The sequence below is a fragment of the Silene latifolia genome, chromosome X (assembly GCF_048544455.1).
Source record: "Silene latifolia isolate original U9 population chromosome X, ASM4854445v1, whole genome shotgun sequence".
In the NCBI taxonomy this organism is placed as follows: Eukaryota; Viridiplantae; Streptophyta; class Magnoliopsida; order Caryophyllales; family Caryophyllaceae; genus Silene; species Silene latifolia.
Window position 1 is genome coordinate 14,496,769 of NC_133537.1, and position 14,417 is coordinate 14,511,185.

General features: G+C 36.0%; 2 protein-coding genes across 2 annotated transcripts; one reads left to right on the forward strand and one right to left on the reverse strand.

The window, feature by feature from the left end:
- Positions 1-2,008: 2,008 nt before the first annotated feature.
- Positions 2,009-6,104, forward strand: LOC141622982 (uncharacterized). The gene is made up of 9 exons (XM_074439015.1): positions 2,009-2,227; positions 2,466-2,551; positions 2,764-2,811; positions 3,361-3,449; positions 3,553-3,606; positions 4,963-5,030; positions 5,140-5,186; positions 5,317-5,414; positions 5,843-6,104. Exons 1-9 carry the CDS (start codon positions 2,151-2,153, stop codon positions 5,945-5,947), a joined length of 672 nt encoding a protein of 223 aa, XP_074295116.1. The 5' UTR covers positions 2,009-2,150; the 3' UTR covers positions 5,948-6,104.
- Positions 6,105-6,321: 217 nt separating this feature from the next.
- LOC141622980 (aquaporin TIP1-2-like) lies at positions 6,322-7,912 on the reverse strand. The gene is made up of 3 exons (XM_074439014.1): positions 7,569-7,912; positions 7,000-7,250; positions 6,322-6,887 (listed from the first exon to the last, which is right to left on the reverse strand). The coding sequence occupies exons 1-3, from the start codon at positions 7,699-7,701 to the stop codon at positions 6,510-6,512; spliced, it is 762 nt and encodes a 253-aa protein (XP_074295115.1). The 5' UTR covers positions 7,702-7,912; the 3' UTR covers positions 6,322-6,509.
- Between the last annotated feature and the right edge of the window lie 6,505 nt (positions 7,913-14,417).

The window sequence follows — 14,417 nt, forward strand, 5'->3', positions numbered from 1 at the left end:
ATGGAGAGATTTGTGAGGAAGGATGTTATCTTTGATAAGATCAGTTGATTCCAAGATTGAAAGAAATAATCTGTTTATATCAATTATTTAAGAAATGATATTATATGATGAGATGGAAATGTAGCATCGAAAATGGAAAGTATATCAATTTGGGATTCAAAATAGTATGTAAATTACGTTTTGCCAAAATTATAAAAATCATAGCTAACACTTAATTAATAATCAATCAATTTGCTATATAATTAATTAATTAATTAATTAGGAGTACACGGATTGAAATTGAGAGGTTATTAATTAATTATTTTAAATTTATTTTTTTCGATGACATGTGGCAGATGGTTTCTGCTTTAATATAATATTAGGTTTAAACCCGTGAAAATTCACGGGTCTGCTTTAAAATATTTAATATAAAAGATTGCTATTTCATTATTAATCTTCATTAAAACTAATATTTTGAGATTGAAATTATTTTTCAGCGTATTCGTGACCCTCACAATATGCCAGACTTTAAATATTTTTTCATTGATTTAGTGTACGCGATCACCTTATATAACATTTATTATGATTTCTTATTTGTTCTTATTGACATATAAAAAATTATCTGGTATAAGTGAAGTGATCATGACATCAAGAAAGTTTGTCACTTATGTATATTCTTGATTTTTTACTCACAAAGTTTCTTATGTGTATAAGTCTACTATGTTTTTGTGCGCGCTAAACAATGAGACCGCTCATTTATTAAGACAATGGATGTTAATGTTTATAATTATAATATTCTTATTGGTTTAAGTGTATGATAACGTCATATCCCGGATACACCTAAGAAATTTTCTTTTATTCTGAATGCTTACCAAATTAACCAATTAATCTCTTTTATCCCAACGGACCGATTGTTCACTTTATCTATATATAAATATTCTATTATATTAACTTTTTCTGTCTCAAATATATAAGAACCCAATAAGATATTTATGTCTTTTTTAATATAAAATATTTCGTCACATGTAATTTATATGCATTACAGTTTTCCTTTATCCGTGTCCAATAATATAGTTTGAGTAATGGCATAGGGATCATAAAATAATTATATCTTATACTGTAACATTTTAGTATAGTTGAAATCTTTTCGAAATAGGTTATAGCTAGCTAAAATTTCGACTATCTAAAAAAAATTACTTAGTATTTTTCAAAATAATTTTGGCTAATTTTCGGAAAAGAAAGTAATAATTTCGTAAAAGATATTTTGAAAATCACATGTTAATCCTCTTTTAATTATAATTGTAGTCGTAATTTATAAGTCTTATAAATTCCGCTAAAATGTATTTCAAAATAGATTTTAATATATCATAAAATGAGACATTTATAACGCATTAAAGATCATTCTTCAACATAAGGATTGAACATAATATTTAGTAATAATTTTTTTATTAAAGGCAGGTTTCAATTAGTCTTTGTTTTTTCCTTATTTAGTTGTGCTTTATTTAACTGCTACATCACTCTAGATGAAAAACTATGATGTCACATCAGCACATTTGGCTATTGCATTAAAGAAATATATGATGATATGATGATATGATTGAAGTATTTGAGAAAAAAAAAATTGATTAGATTTTGAGAAGAAATGAAATGAGAGAATTATTTTTTCCTTTTTAGAGGGAGGATGGTTTGTGGAAATTTTGTGCTAAAATGTATGTGAAAGAGTAAAACTTGTATGTGAAAGAGTAATTCCGTTTTTTTACTATAAAAAAAATAAAGCGTCTTGCTTGTGACGGGCTAATCTCGTCACAAGCTGAAGATCTCTCACAAAAAGGGAGAGGGGACAAGGTGGAGCATCCCATGTGCTTCCCACTCACCTCTCAATGGGTATTTTATGAGAGGAAACAATATCCTTGTGACGGATATCGCCCCATCTTCAATGAGATTTTGTGAAAAAAATAATTGTAAACTTGAACTCAAACGAGTAAGAAAATAGAAAAATGGAACGAATATATTGCGGAGTACGAGGAGGATGGGACAATACTGTACTTCGTACTACAGAGAAGTAAATGTGAATGAGGCAGCTTCAATTAGCAATGCAACTACTCCGTATTGTTGAAACTTGAAAGGTGAATAATTAGGATTTAGGAACCATTCTTCAAAGCTTGGCACCAATGGCAGCAACTTCTCAAATGCGTGGACTATCAAACTTATATCTCTTCATATACAACTCTGCTCAAGCCATTGGCTGGTTAGTACATTTCTGCTCTTCTCTTTACATTATTATTAGGGAATAGCAGGATTTAAACTTAGCGGGGGCAAACGGTTAAATGTTATTAGGCCAAATTGATTAATTGAAGAAAGTTAAAAAAATTTCGAAATTTTCTTTCCTCAGGCTACCACTGAATTTATTCCTGAAATTTATTGTGATTAATTAGCAGCACATACAAATTATATGCAATTTATAACCTCATTGTTATATGATTTAGGGCAGTGGCATTTTATAGAATTATAGTAGGCTTCTTAGCTACCAAGTCCTTCAATGGAGCTTATGCCTCTTCTGGTGACCTTGTTTGTAAGCTGTTCAATCTCTTTACCTTCTTTCTTTAACACAAATTCTTAGTTAAGACCGTTCTAAGTTAAGACGACACTGACAACCAATTTTAATAAGCAACAATAAAAGGAGGGTCTTGACTCTTGACTCTTGAGAGGTCTTAACTTAAGACGGTTTTAAGCAAGATTTATGGGCATGTTTTCTAATTACCTGATTTTTCGTGGGTTAATTAGGTTTGTTGCAAAAAGTTGCGTTCTTGGAAGTTATCCATGGGGCATTGGGTAAGTCATCCCACAATTTACTAATTTTGTCTTAGTTATTTTTCTTAATCACGTTGAAATTAAGTAATTAACACTGTACTACTACAACTGTATTATGTTTTAATTTGTGTAAATAACATTGCTTATAGTCATACTACTCCTGCAATGCTGAATTGGTCTGCATGTAGTGAATTTAGTTATGCAAGCAAGTATCACTTTTGTCGTAATTATTCGCATGTATCAGTACTATGTGGGATTTAATTATTGCATTTACGGAGTAATAAGTAAATTATTTAAAATTAATTATTGCATTTACGGAGTAATAAGTAAATTATTTAAAATTAATTCAAGCCAGTGACGGACCCAGTCTTTTATAGGTGTGTGCGGCCCCATGGTCAGCAAATGCATTATGTTGCAAACATGCCACTATAATTGAATCCAACCAGATCTACAATCCAAATAATTGTGGCTTGTCACATTAAGTAGCTTGTGGGGGGTATGTGTTTATAGTTTTAGATTGTTGTGATTCTTGTTGATGATGTTATTTATATCTTATGGCGGGGAATGAAGGTATTGTCCCAAGTGGAGTGTTGCTTCCTCTGTTGCAATGGGGAGGAAAATCTCATTACCTTTTGGCAATTATTCGGAACATTAACGAGGTTTGAGTTTTTGAATGCCTCCCAATTTTTACATTCTCATTATTGTAAATTTTTATCATAGGAGTTTATGACTGTTTGTTCCTGCTATCTTTGATCTTTGCAGGTGCAAGAATCACCATCCATTTTCACAACTTTCTTTGGCTGGTGTATTGGTGAAGTGAGTTGCTTTCGCTTGCCTTTATTTGTTCCTCACTTATCAGTAGATTCATTGTGTGCAGATAACTGAACACAATGGTTTATGAATAGTAATCGAGGTTCTCATGTCGTATTAATTATGTTGGGGTTTACAGTGTCATTTTGTATTCTAGATTGGGCCACTTGAAATCAGTGGCGGAGCCAGACAGGGGATAGCAGGGCCGGTCCCTCCCGCTGAACATTGGAAAAATTGAAACTTTTTCTTGAAATATTCGATTAATTTTTTTTCTAGTTTACTCTATTACATTAGTAGTTCGCCCCAACTTGAATTTTTCGACCCCTCCCCTTAAAGTCGAATCCTAACCTGTTTGAAATTACATTAAAATGAGGGAATTATCTTGTTGATCTGAAGCTTGAAGAGTACCCTAATTAAGAAGGCATTTCTTAATCACAACAGTAACTAAGCTAAAGTCCACGCGGGAACCAGTTTTTAAGGATTTCTAAACTAGAGTGTTATAACATTAAACTTTGGAAGTAGTTATCAGTTTATCTTGAATTTTTGGTGCTATTTGCATCTGGTATCGGTTAGATTCCCCAAAAAGTAACGAACCATATTCTCTCAAAGTTGGGCACACTATTCAATATTCATCATGCATTACTATATGGTTGCTTTACCTCCCACCTTTGTGAAAAGTAGATTTACGAGGTAGAAAACTATGCCGTTGCACCAGTATAGATTGTCATCTTCAATCCAGTGTCTGTTTTATTATGTGAAATTACGACCTATAAACGCCAGTAGTTGATCTCCATGTGATTATGTGAACCTTTGAACCTTCGCATTTCTAAGTATTATTAAAAAAAATAAAAAGTGTATATATGGTGTGAATAGTTAATTATTTGGTGTTTGAACCACCATTTGAAAAAGGAGGAGCGTGGTAAAAGAATCGAGTTCTGATTATCCAGTTTCTTTACACATTTTCTCTAGCTATGATAAGGTGAGGAATTAGTATGCTGTATGCAGTGCTCGAATTAATTGAAGTTAGTTTGCTGCTGGATTTGATACTGGCAGCTAGCATACCTCCCTTGACTGCAAAAGAAACGTAAATTTATGAATCTAAAATTCAAATGAAAAGGATATATCTTTGAACAGTTAAATGAACTATAATTTGAATGCTTCTGGATTCCCCTTGTTTCAAATGTATTACTGATCATTTGCTGTTGACCTATCACCTATGTATTGGCACCAACTTCTGGTTTGCCATTTTCGTCTGTTCTCTCCGGACTATGAATTTAGAGAGAAATGCTTTCTACTCGTGCATCCTACAGAAGAAATTCTTTATCTTTATGGTTGATTTCATTTGGTCAAAAATGGGTGCAGTTTGTTAGGTACTCATACTATTCTCTGTACTGCATCGGAAATTGTCCGTGTTGGTCTACCTTTATAAGGTTTGCTTACTTGAACTATCTAGTCTTCTTACAGCAGATAGATGAACGGAGAAGGGTAGCTAATTTCTTTTTTTTTTTGTACCTTGTTTTCAAATACTTAATATCTCAGGTATACAGCCTTCATCCCTATATATCCTTCGGGACTTGCTGGTGAAAGTAAGTTTGCTGAATTCAAGCAGTTTTCGATATTTAAAAAAATGTGCAGGCTACGCGCTCTATTTTGTATATGAATAGTCATTTTGTTTGCTTTAATGTGTATAAATGATTGTCAATTGATGTTTTGCAGTGTGGCTCATGTACTGTGCACTTCCATACATAAAGAATAAAGACCTCTACGGAGACTTATTCAGTGCCCTGCCTTTTACTTATAGCACTGTTGTTCAGGTAACATATCATATTTTTGGTGCATCATGTCAATCTTGCATTCAGAAAATTCCATTTCTGCATAGAGCTATTCTTGAGCCGTCCCGCCCATGAGCCCTTTCACATCTGGCCTGGTTTTATATTGGGATTGGACAAGCGTTTTGGAATTGAACTTGAACAGTGTTAAGCATGGCAGGCTAAACATGACTTATCGGCTAATGTATGTTTAGCCATGTGGTGATGTCACGCAGATGAATCGTATAACCGCAGTAGTCAGCCTTTCTTGGAGTGTCCTTGTTGTTGTGGTTGGAAACTCATTTGATCTTCATGTCGTGAAGACTCGTGTACTTGACTCATCTTATGACTAAACTAGCTATCGCCTATCTGTTTAGTTTTCTATACATGATTTATATGACGAAAACTAATTTGACATTGAACTATTTTGTTAGGCAATACTCGTTTGCTATCCATTTCTTTGGTTGAAGCTTTATATGCATTTACTGAAGCAAAGAGAGTCCAAGCTGCGTGCACGTCATGATGTGAAGAGACATTGAAGGTTTGTATGCATGTTCCACCTTTCAGATTTCACATTGGATCCATTATCGATGATTTCTCTATTTTATATGCGTCCTGTAATGCTGATACTAGGTTAACTAGGGACTACAATCCAATTACCAACAGTTGTGCCTTTTATGATTAGTAATTTTTTCACACCTCTGCGTATTACTATTTGATGTTGTTTCTTTCATTAAACTTTATGTGATGAGCAATGCCTGCAGCAACTTGCGTCCTGATGTTTGAACCAAATTTGTCGCAAGATTTCACTGGTTTAGATAGAAAAAAAGTCGTTCATGGCAGTAACTACTAACTAGTGTAAATGAATTATGATCATTATTCATCTATATAAATTTCCCGAGCAAAGTAACAGTAAACAAATAGCTATTCATTGAAGTAGGAAATAGGAAATGGGGGAAATTAAAAATTACAATTCACAGTTGAATACACGCAAACAAACGTCCAAGAAACAATCAAACAAGGAGAATTTTGGGACATGTACACCCAAGGGCTTTCGAACAACAATAAATCTTGTAGTTGGGTTAAAAAGGGTGGGTACTTTTAACGGGCTGAGGAGGGAAGCTCTTCATAGTCACTGTCTGACTGAATGAAGACAATATGGTAGAGGAGAGCGGCGATAGCAGCACCGACGAATGGGCCGAGCCAGTAGACCCAGTGGTTGGCCCAGGTCCAGCTGACAACAGCTGGGCCAAAGGAGACAGCAGGGTTCATGGATGCACCATCAAAGGCACCTCCAGCCAGGATGTTGGCCCCAACAATGAGACCGATGGCCAAGGGAGCAATGATGCCGATGTCACCCTTCTTAGGGTCCACAGCAGTGGCATAGACAGTGTAGACAAGTCCAAAGGTCATAACGATCTCGAAAACAAGAGCATTCCAGACGGTTACTCCTGAGGATAGAGCAAATGCTGATGTTGGCTGCAGTAATGGAATTGAAATCCAATACAATTAGTTTACGAGCAACTCAAGGGGTGAACTCGAGGAGGAACATGAAAGGATTTGTTTGTACTGACATGGAAGGAGTACATACCAGTCCACCAGTGGCGAATTTCAGGAGGAGGCAAGCAATCACGGCACCAAGGCACTGGGCAATCCAGTAGAAGATAGCCTTGACAAAGGAGATTTTACCTCCAAGCAAAGCACCAAAGGTGACAGCAGGGTTTACGTGTCCACCTGAAATGTTAGCACCAACCGAGACGGCTACAAAGAGTGCGAATCCATGAGACAATGCTGCTGCTACCAGTCCAGCTGGGGTTGCGGCACCATTATCTGTGAGCTTGCCTGATCACCAAGAAAAATACCATATTCATTAGTAAGTTTCTATGGTCCTAATTATTTGTCGTTCTTTCTGGAGTCGCTTTTGGTGGATATGGTGAGAAATTTATTTACTTTTTACCGAAAAACATATATAGGAGTATTAGAAGAACCTCTTAGGCATAGGTGAAATTATGGATCGAAGAATGGGGCTTATTGACTAAAATAGAGAGGGTATGTACTAAGTTGCCTGAACTTCGCAACAAGTGCCTAACACGAGTGTGTGTGTGTGTAAATTGTCCAACACATGTACTTGAGGAAAGTTGAATAGTTCGAGCAACTTACCAAAAGCCATGCCAGAGCCTTGTCCAGCAAAAACAAAAATGAGCATGGAGATGAACTCAGCCAATGCAGCCTTGAATGTTGATGGGTGAGTAACCTCCGCGGCTGAGCCAACATCTATTCTGGGGACCGCCATTCTTAAGATAGCAAGGAAGCTTGTCACACTAAGCTTATACTCACCTTTATAGACTTGAAGGCAGTTACTTTTGCTTATTGTTCTTAGGCTATCTGATGCACAACCCACAGTTCAGTCTCTCTTATATACCCCTACCATATAGAGGGCTTTCGGAACCAAATTAGCATTTTTTTAAGGACAAAAACGTGGAATTATGTCATTAGAGCTGTGCATGATGTTGATGTCCAGTTTGAGCTTTGCTAATATTTTGGACCTCGGAATCATTCCCGTCTTGACACGTGGCATAGATGTTGATCAAACGGAGGAGAGTCGTTTTGATAGCCGGCCAAAATTATTAGTGATGAGTAGATCAATGATTGATCTAAGTCGTCGCTCTACCGACCAATTAGGCTAGTTTATTAGTAGTAGAGGCCAGATGACTTAATTGATAATTAGGAAGGTTGTTATTTGTTAATTGAGCTGGCTTTAGCGCCCCATTTGTATTTTATCTTATCTTAGCTTGATTATCTTATGCAGTTATGTCTCTTGGCAAGTGTTTATCCTAAGGGAAATAGAATATAGACGTATTATTTGTTGCTACCAAATTACTCTCTCCATCCCGCTCATTTTTTAGCTTACCCCCACTAGCCAATGATATACTCAAGTACTCCTTGTAAGATTAACTTTACGATTTCAATAATGAAATCAATCCCAAGATACAATATAGATTTGAATTAATTCAACCCTAATACAATCAATAGACGGAATAAAGGACTAACATTGGTCCATGTCTTACAGACGCAATCAATTCAATAAGAAGTATAAGACGATTGATTCTCCTCCTTAACCTTTTCCTTTATGTTTCTTGATGATGGAGAAGAAACTGTCTTTGCACTCTTTCACTTTTCTTCTAATGTACGTATGTTTGTTTTTGTCATGATGAATTATAATTATCATTTTCTTACTATATCCTATCATATATATATGATGGGTTACGTACCTTTTCGCAAAAACAAAACCGTTCGTACCTTTTCGTGAAAGACGACTTATTAGGGTAAGGTAAGAGGGAATAATAATTCCCGGACTTTAATTACATTAATCGGGACCGATCCATCACGATACCGTCTTTTATATTAAAGTCTCGTTACATTAATATGAACTTAACTTTTATTAAAACCCGAAATACATAGGCCATATGAATATTATTAATTATTCTAACATTCTCCCACTTGGCCTTTGTGTTGACTTAATGGTTTAATAACTATAATGTGCACTTTCATGTTAAAGTCACTAACTTTCATATCCTTAATCGAAATAGAACTAATTGGATCATGGCGGTCACACGTCATTTACTAATCGACATGATTCCTTCCATGTATCACAAATCAATTCCAAATCTAGGTAAAACTTTAATTTGTGAAGAACATTAATTCTCACAATTAGGCACATGTAATCTAATAACTGTAATGTATACATATACTATAATGATTAACATGTCTATTATAACAGAAACAATACTATAAGTGAATTCTAGATGTCATATCTATTACAAGCATATTAACTTTATAATAACAAGGCCTTTGATACAAGACCCATGCGTTCTACATGGCCAATGAACGCCTTGGGTGGTAATCCCTTAGTTAATGGATCTGCCACCATTTTATCCGTTCTTATATGCTCAAATGACACTCTTTCTTTACATGCCTCCTCTTTGACCGATAAAAACTTTAATTCCATGTGTTTAGCACCCTTGGAGTATTTATCGTTCATAGAGGAGAAGACGGCTGCAGAATTGTCACAATAAATTCTCAGCGGCTTAGCAATACTATCGACAATCCCAAGTCCCGAGATAAAGTTTCGCAACCACAATGCATGAATAGTGGCCTCAAAGCATGCCACAAATTCGGCTTCCATAGTAGAAGTAGCAATGACAGACTGCTTCCCACTTTTCCATGATCTCGCCCTTCAGCCTAAAAGGAACAAGTAGTCAAATGTTGATTTTCTACTATCAACGATCCCAAGCATAATCAATCAATAACCAATCACCTCAAGATGATCGGATCTCCTATAAGTAAGCATGAGCTCCTTAGTGCCTTGTAAGTACCTAAGGACCTTCTTCGCAGCTTTCCAGTGGTCCATCCCGGGATTACTTTGGTACCACTAACATTCCAACAAAGAAAGCGATATCCCGGTCGAGTACAAGTCTCAACATAGTTCAACCTCCCAACCACAGATGCATAGGGAATTCTCTCCATTTCTTTTCGTTCCAGTTCATTACGGGGACATTGCATTTTACTAAATTTGTCCCCTTTTTGTATAGGAACTATCCCTGCGGAGCATTCATTCATTCTATATCTCTCTAAAACTTTGTCAATGTAAGCTTTCTGAGACAACCCTAACAATCCTTGTGACCTATCACGGAAAATTTCAATTCCGATCACATAGGATGCCTCACCCATATATTTCATTTCAAAGTTTTTAGATAGATATTTCTTTACATCATGCAACATGCCTAGATCATTCGCAGCTAGCAAAATATCGTCAACATATAAGACTAAAATAACAAATCTGCTCCCACTGATCTTAATGTAGATACACCGATCAACGGTAATCTCTACAAATCCACATGACGTGATGGTATCATTAAACTTTAAATACCATTGTCTAGAAGCTTGTTTTAGTCCATATATCGACTTCCTCAGCCTACACACCTTATCTTCATTACCCGGGGATGCAAATCCCTCAGGTTGGTCCATATATACTTCTTCCTCAAGCTCACCGTTTAGAAAAGCGGTCTTTACATCCATTTGGTGAAGCTCTAGATCATAATGAGCTACCAAAGCCAAGACAATTCTTAAAGAATCTTTCTTTGACACCGGAGAGAAAGTTTCTTTATAGTCAATACCATCTTTCTGAGTAAAACCTTTGGCAATAAGTCGAGCCTTATACCTTTCAATGTTACCTTTAGAGTCCCTTTTGGTCTTATAGACCCATTTCGACCCAACAGCCTTAGAACCCTCAGGTAACACTACTAAGTCCCATACTTTGTTGTCATCCATATATTTCATCTCCTCTTTCATGGCAATTAACCACTTTTCAGTCACTTTCTATGGCCTTATGGAATGATACTGGATCCTCACTAATACTCAAGTCACATTCAACGTTATATGTCTCGTAGTCATCTGGGATGGCTGTTCTTCTTTCTCTTATAGATCGTCTTAATTGTTCCTGTGGAACATTGACTACCCTTCTTCGCCTTACAGGTTGCCTTGACTGTTCACGTGACATATTATTCTCCCCTTGAATTGTGACTTGATCATCATTGTTATTGTCATTTTGTGGGTCTTGCACTTCATTTCGTTGTTATCCCATTATGTCATTTAACTGTGAAGACACGATTGGTACAACAATTTCACGTGCAACTTCAGGAGAAGAAACTTCAACCTGAATTTCTTTAATGTCCACTTTTCGTGGTTCAATGCTCCCACTAGTTTGACCGTTCTCAATGAATCTAGCATTTCCAGTCTCTACTATTCTCGTACTGTGATTAGGACAGTAAAATCTATACCCCTTTGACTTTTCAGGATAACCAATGAAATAACCACTGACTGTCCTAGGATCTAGCTTCTTTTCATTTGGGTTATACAACCTTACTTCAGTTGGGCAACCCCAAACTCGAAAATGTCTTAAACTCGGTTTCCTTCCCGTCCATAGTTCATAAGGAGTCTTAGAAACTGCTTTACTAGGAACACGGTTTAAAACATAGGTTGCAGTCTTTAATGCATAAATCCATAATGAAAGAGGTAAAGAACAGTTACTTAACATGCTCCTAACCATTTCCATTAAAGTACGGTTCCGCCTTTCAAAGAACAGATTTCATTTGAGGTGTCTAGGGCATTGTATATTGTGCACAAATACCCCTACTTTCAAGTAACTTTGCAAATGGACCAGGACATTGTCCATTTTCAGTAAACCTTCCATATCTATCCGATCTCACAATCTTCAATTTCTTTTCTAGCTGCTTTTCCACCTCATTTATGAATATCTCAAGGACATCCACGGAATGAGCCTTTTCATGCAACAAATAAGTGAAACCATACCGCGAGAAATCATCTATAAAAGTGATAAAGTACTTTTCACCACTCCAAGATGGAGTGTCAAAAGGTCCACAAATATCGGTGTGTATAATTTCTAAAAGTTGAGAGCTCCTTGTAGGCGATTTCTTTTTGTATGTTTAGTCCGCTTACCTTTAATGCAGTCTACACACACATCTAAATCACTAAAATCCAATTGAGGTAGAATTTCATCTTTTTCCAACCTCGTTAACCTTTCTTTGGATATGTGACCTAGCCTTTGATGCCACAAGTAAGCTGATTTTTCATTCGATTCACTACGTTTAATACCTTGACTTTCAAGAATAAAATAGGGAATCGGAAAATTTAACATCAAGATTGAACCTATAAAGTGAATCAATCAAAGTACCACTACCATAAAAGTATTCATTACGGTACATAAAAAATACACCATGTCCAAACTTAAAATTAAAACCTAAATTATCCAATTTACTTAATGATACAAGATTTCTAGCACAATCGGGTACATAGAGACAATCTGTAAGATCTATATGACAACCAGTGTTTAAGATTAATCTGTAAGTCCCAATGCCCTCAATGCGTGCTTTCATCCTGTTTCCCATAGATACAAACTGTTCAGCTCCTCTTATGGGATGGATCATACGATATCCCTGTTTAATGTGAGAAATATGAGTAGTTGCACCAGAATCTAACCACCAAGTATTATTAGGTACTTCTATAAGATTTGATTCAAATCAAACAAAACTATAATGTTTACCTTTCTTTTCGAACCATGCCTTCCTTTTAGGACAATCCTTCTTGAAGTGTCCAAGTTTCTTAGGGGTTGTTTGGTTGCCTTTTAGATTCATGGGAATTGGAAAATCATGGGAAGTAGCTAAATTAAGTCTTGTTTGGTTGCCCAATTCATGGGAAGTGGAACTTCCTATGGAACTTCAATTCCTACATGATGTAGAAAGTCACTTACCTAACCCCCCTAGGTAAGTGGAAATTCCCACATGAATTGAAGTTCCTACATCCAACCAAACAACATTTATACAATTCACATGATTTTCAAGTTCATATGAATTTAATCTTCCTGGGAATTCTATCTTCCTATGGTGAACCAAACGACTCCTTATTAAACAAAATGAAAGGCAAGTACTTCGTGTAGTATGCAACTTTTCGATATGCAAGAACTTTTCGGGTAAATCAAACAAATCTATATTGGCTCTGATACCAAATGTAAGATTAACTTTACGATTTCAATAATGAAATCAGTCCCAAGATACAATATAGATTTGAATTAATTCAACCCTAATACAATCAATAGACGGAATAAAGGACTAACCTTGGTCCATGTCTTACAGACGCAATTAATTTAATAAGAAGTATAAGACGATTGATTCTCCTCCTTAACCCTTTCCTTTATGTTTCTTGATGATGGAGAAAGAACTGTCTTTGCACTCTTTCACTTTTCTTCTAATGTACGTATGTTTGTTTTTGTCATGATGAATTATAATTATCATTTTCTTACTGTATCCTATCATATATATATGATGGGTTACGTACCTTTTCGCAAAAACAAAACCGTTCGTACCTTTTCGTGAAAGACGACTTATTAGGGTAAGGTAAGAGGGAATAATAATTCCCGGACTTTAATTACATTAATGGGGACCGATCCATCACGATACCGTCTTTTATATTAAAGTCTCGTTACATTAATATAAACCTAACTTTTATTAAAACCCGAAACACATAGGCCATATGAATATTATTAATTATTCTAACACTCCTCGGAACCCTTGTAGGCTTGTAGTGCCTCTAAATTGGCTGATTTGTATGTAATAAAATTTTGTCGTGGGTGTTTGTAAGAAACTCTCGAGGACATTTTTAGGGTTCTACCGATGGTTCCCTTGTGTCGTTCTTTTTATCAGCTGATCGTAATCCTATCGAAATGAAAAATGAAATATCATCGGACGGTACCGAGTCTCGTTGTGTTAGTATTTAGAAGCAGAGAACGCATCAGAGAAAGGAATAGGGTAGAAATTGTGTTGTATATTCATTCCACTTCTTAGCCTATAAATATTACAAAGGAGGTAACAAATTACTAGAAATAAGGAACTAAAATATCATAAGATAATATTGTTACCATAAGAATAGGCAATATCAGTGAGGAAAATATTGTGATCATATCGATCACAATATCCGTCTAACACCCCCCCTCAAACTGGAGCATGGGGATCAATAATGCCCAGTTTGCGAAGTAAGTAGTGGAATTGTCGAACACCCAAGGGTTTGGTAAAGATATCAGCGACTTGCTCGTTTGTAGGAACATGCGCTGGCTTAACAAGGCCTTCCGTGATAGCATCCCGAACAAAATGACAGTCAATTTCAATATGTTTTGTGCGTTCATGGAGGACCGGATTTTGAGACAAATGTATCGCGGATTGATTATCACAAAACAATTGCACAGGAAACGAGATGGGAACATCCAAGCAAGCTAACAAGCCTTTCAACCACTTTAATTCGCACACGATAGCGGCTATGGAGCGATATTCTGCTTCAGACGAAGATAGAGAGACCGTGTGCTGTTTCTTAGTCTTCCAAGAAACGGGAGAGTCGCCAAGAAAAACAAACCAGCCCGTGACAGATCTTCTTGTTAAC

Coding starts and splice junctions, on each gene's coding strand:
- LOC141622982 (XM_074439015.1), top strand. CDS start 2,151: ATGGCAGCAACTTCTCAAATGCGTGGACTATCAAACTTATATCTCTTC. Junction 2,552..2,763: donor CTCTTCTGGTGACCTTGTTT/GTAAGCTGTTCA, acceptor TGGGTTAATTAG/GTTTGTTGCAAAAAGTTGCG. Junction 3,607..4,962: donor TTGGCTGGTGTATTGGTGAA/GTGAGTTGCTTT, acceptor AAATGGGTGCAG/TTTGTTAGGTACTCATACTA.
- LOC141622980 (XM_074439014.1), bottom strand. CDS start 7,701: ATGGCGGTCCCCAGAATAGATGTTGGCTCAGCCGCGGAGGTTACTCAC. Junction 7,251..7,568: donor AGGCTCTGGCATGGCTTTTG/GTAAGTTGCTCG, acceptor CTTGGTGATCAG/GCAAGCTCACAGATAATGGT. Junction 6,888..6,999: donor AATTCGCCACTGGTGGACTG/GTATGTACTCCT, acceptor CCATTACTGCAG/CCAACATCAGCATTTGCTCT.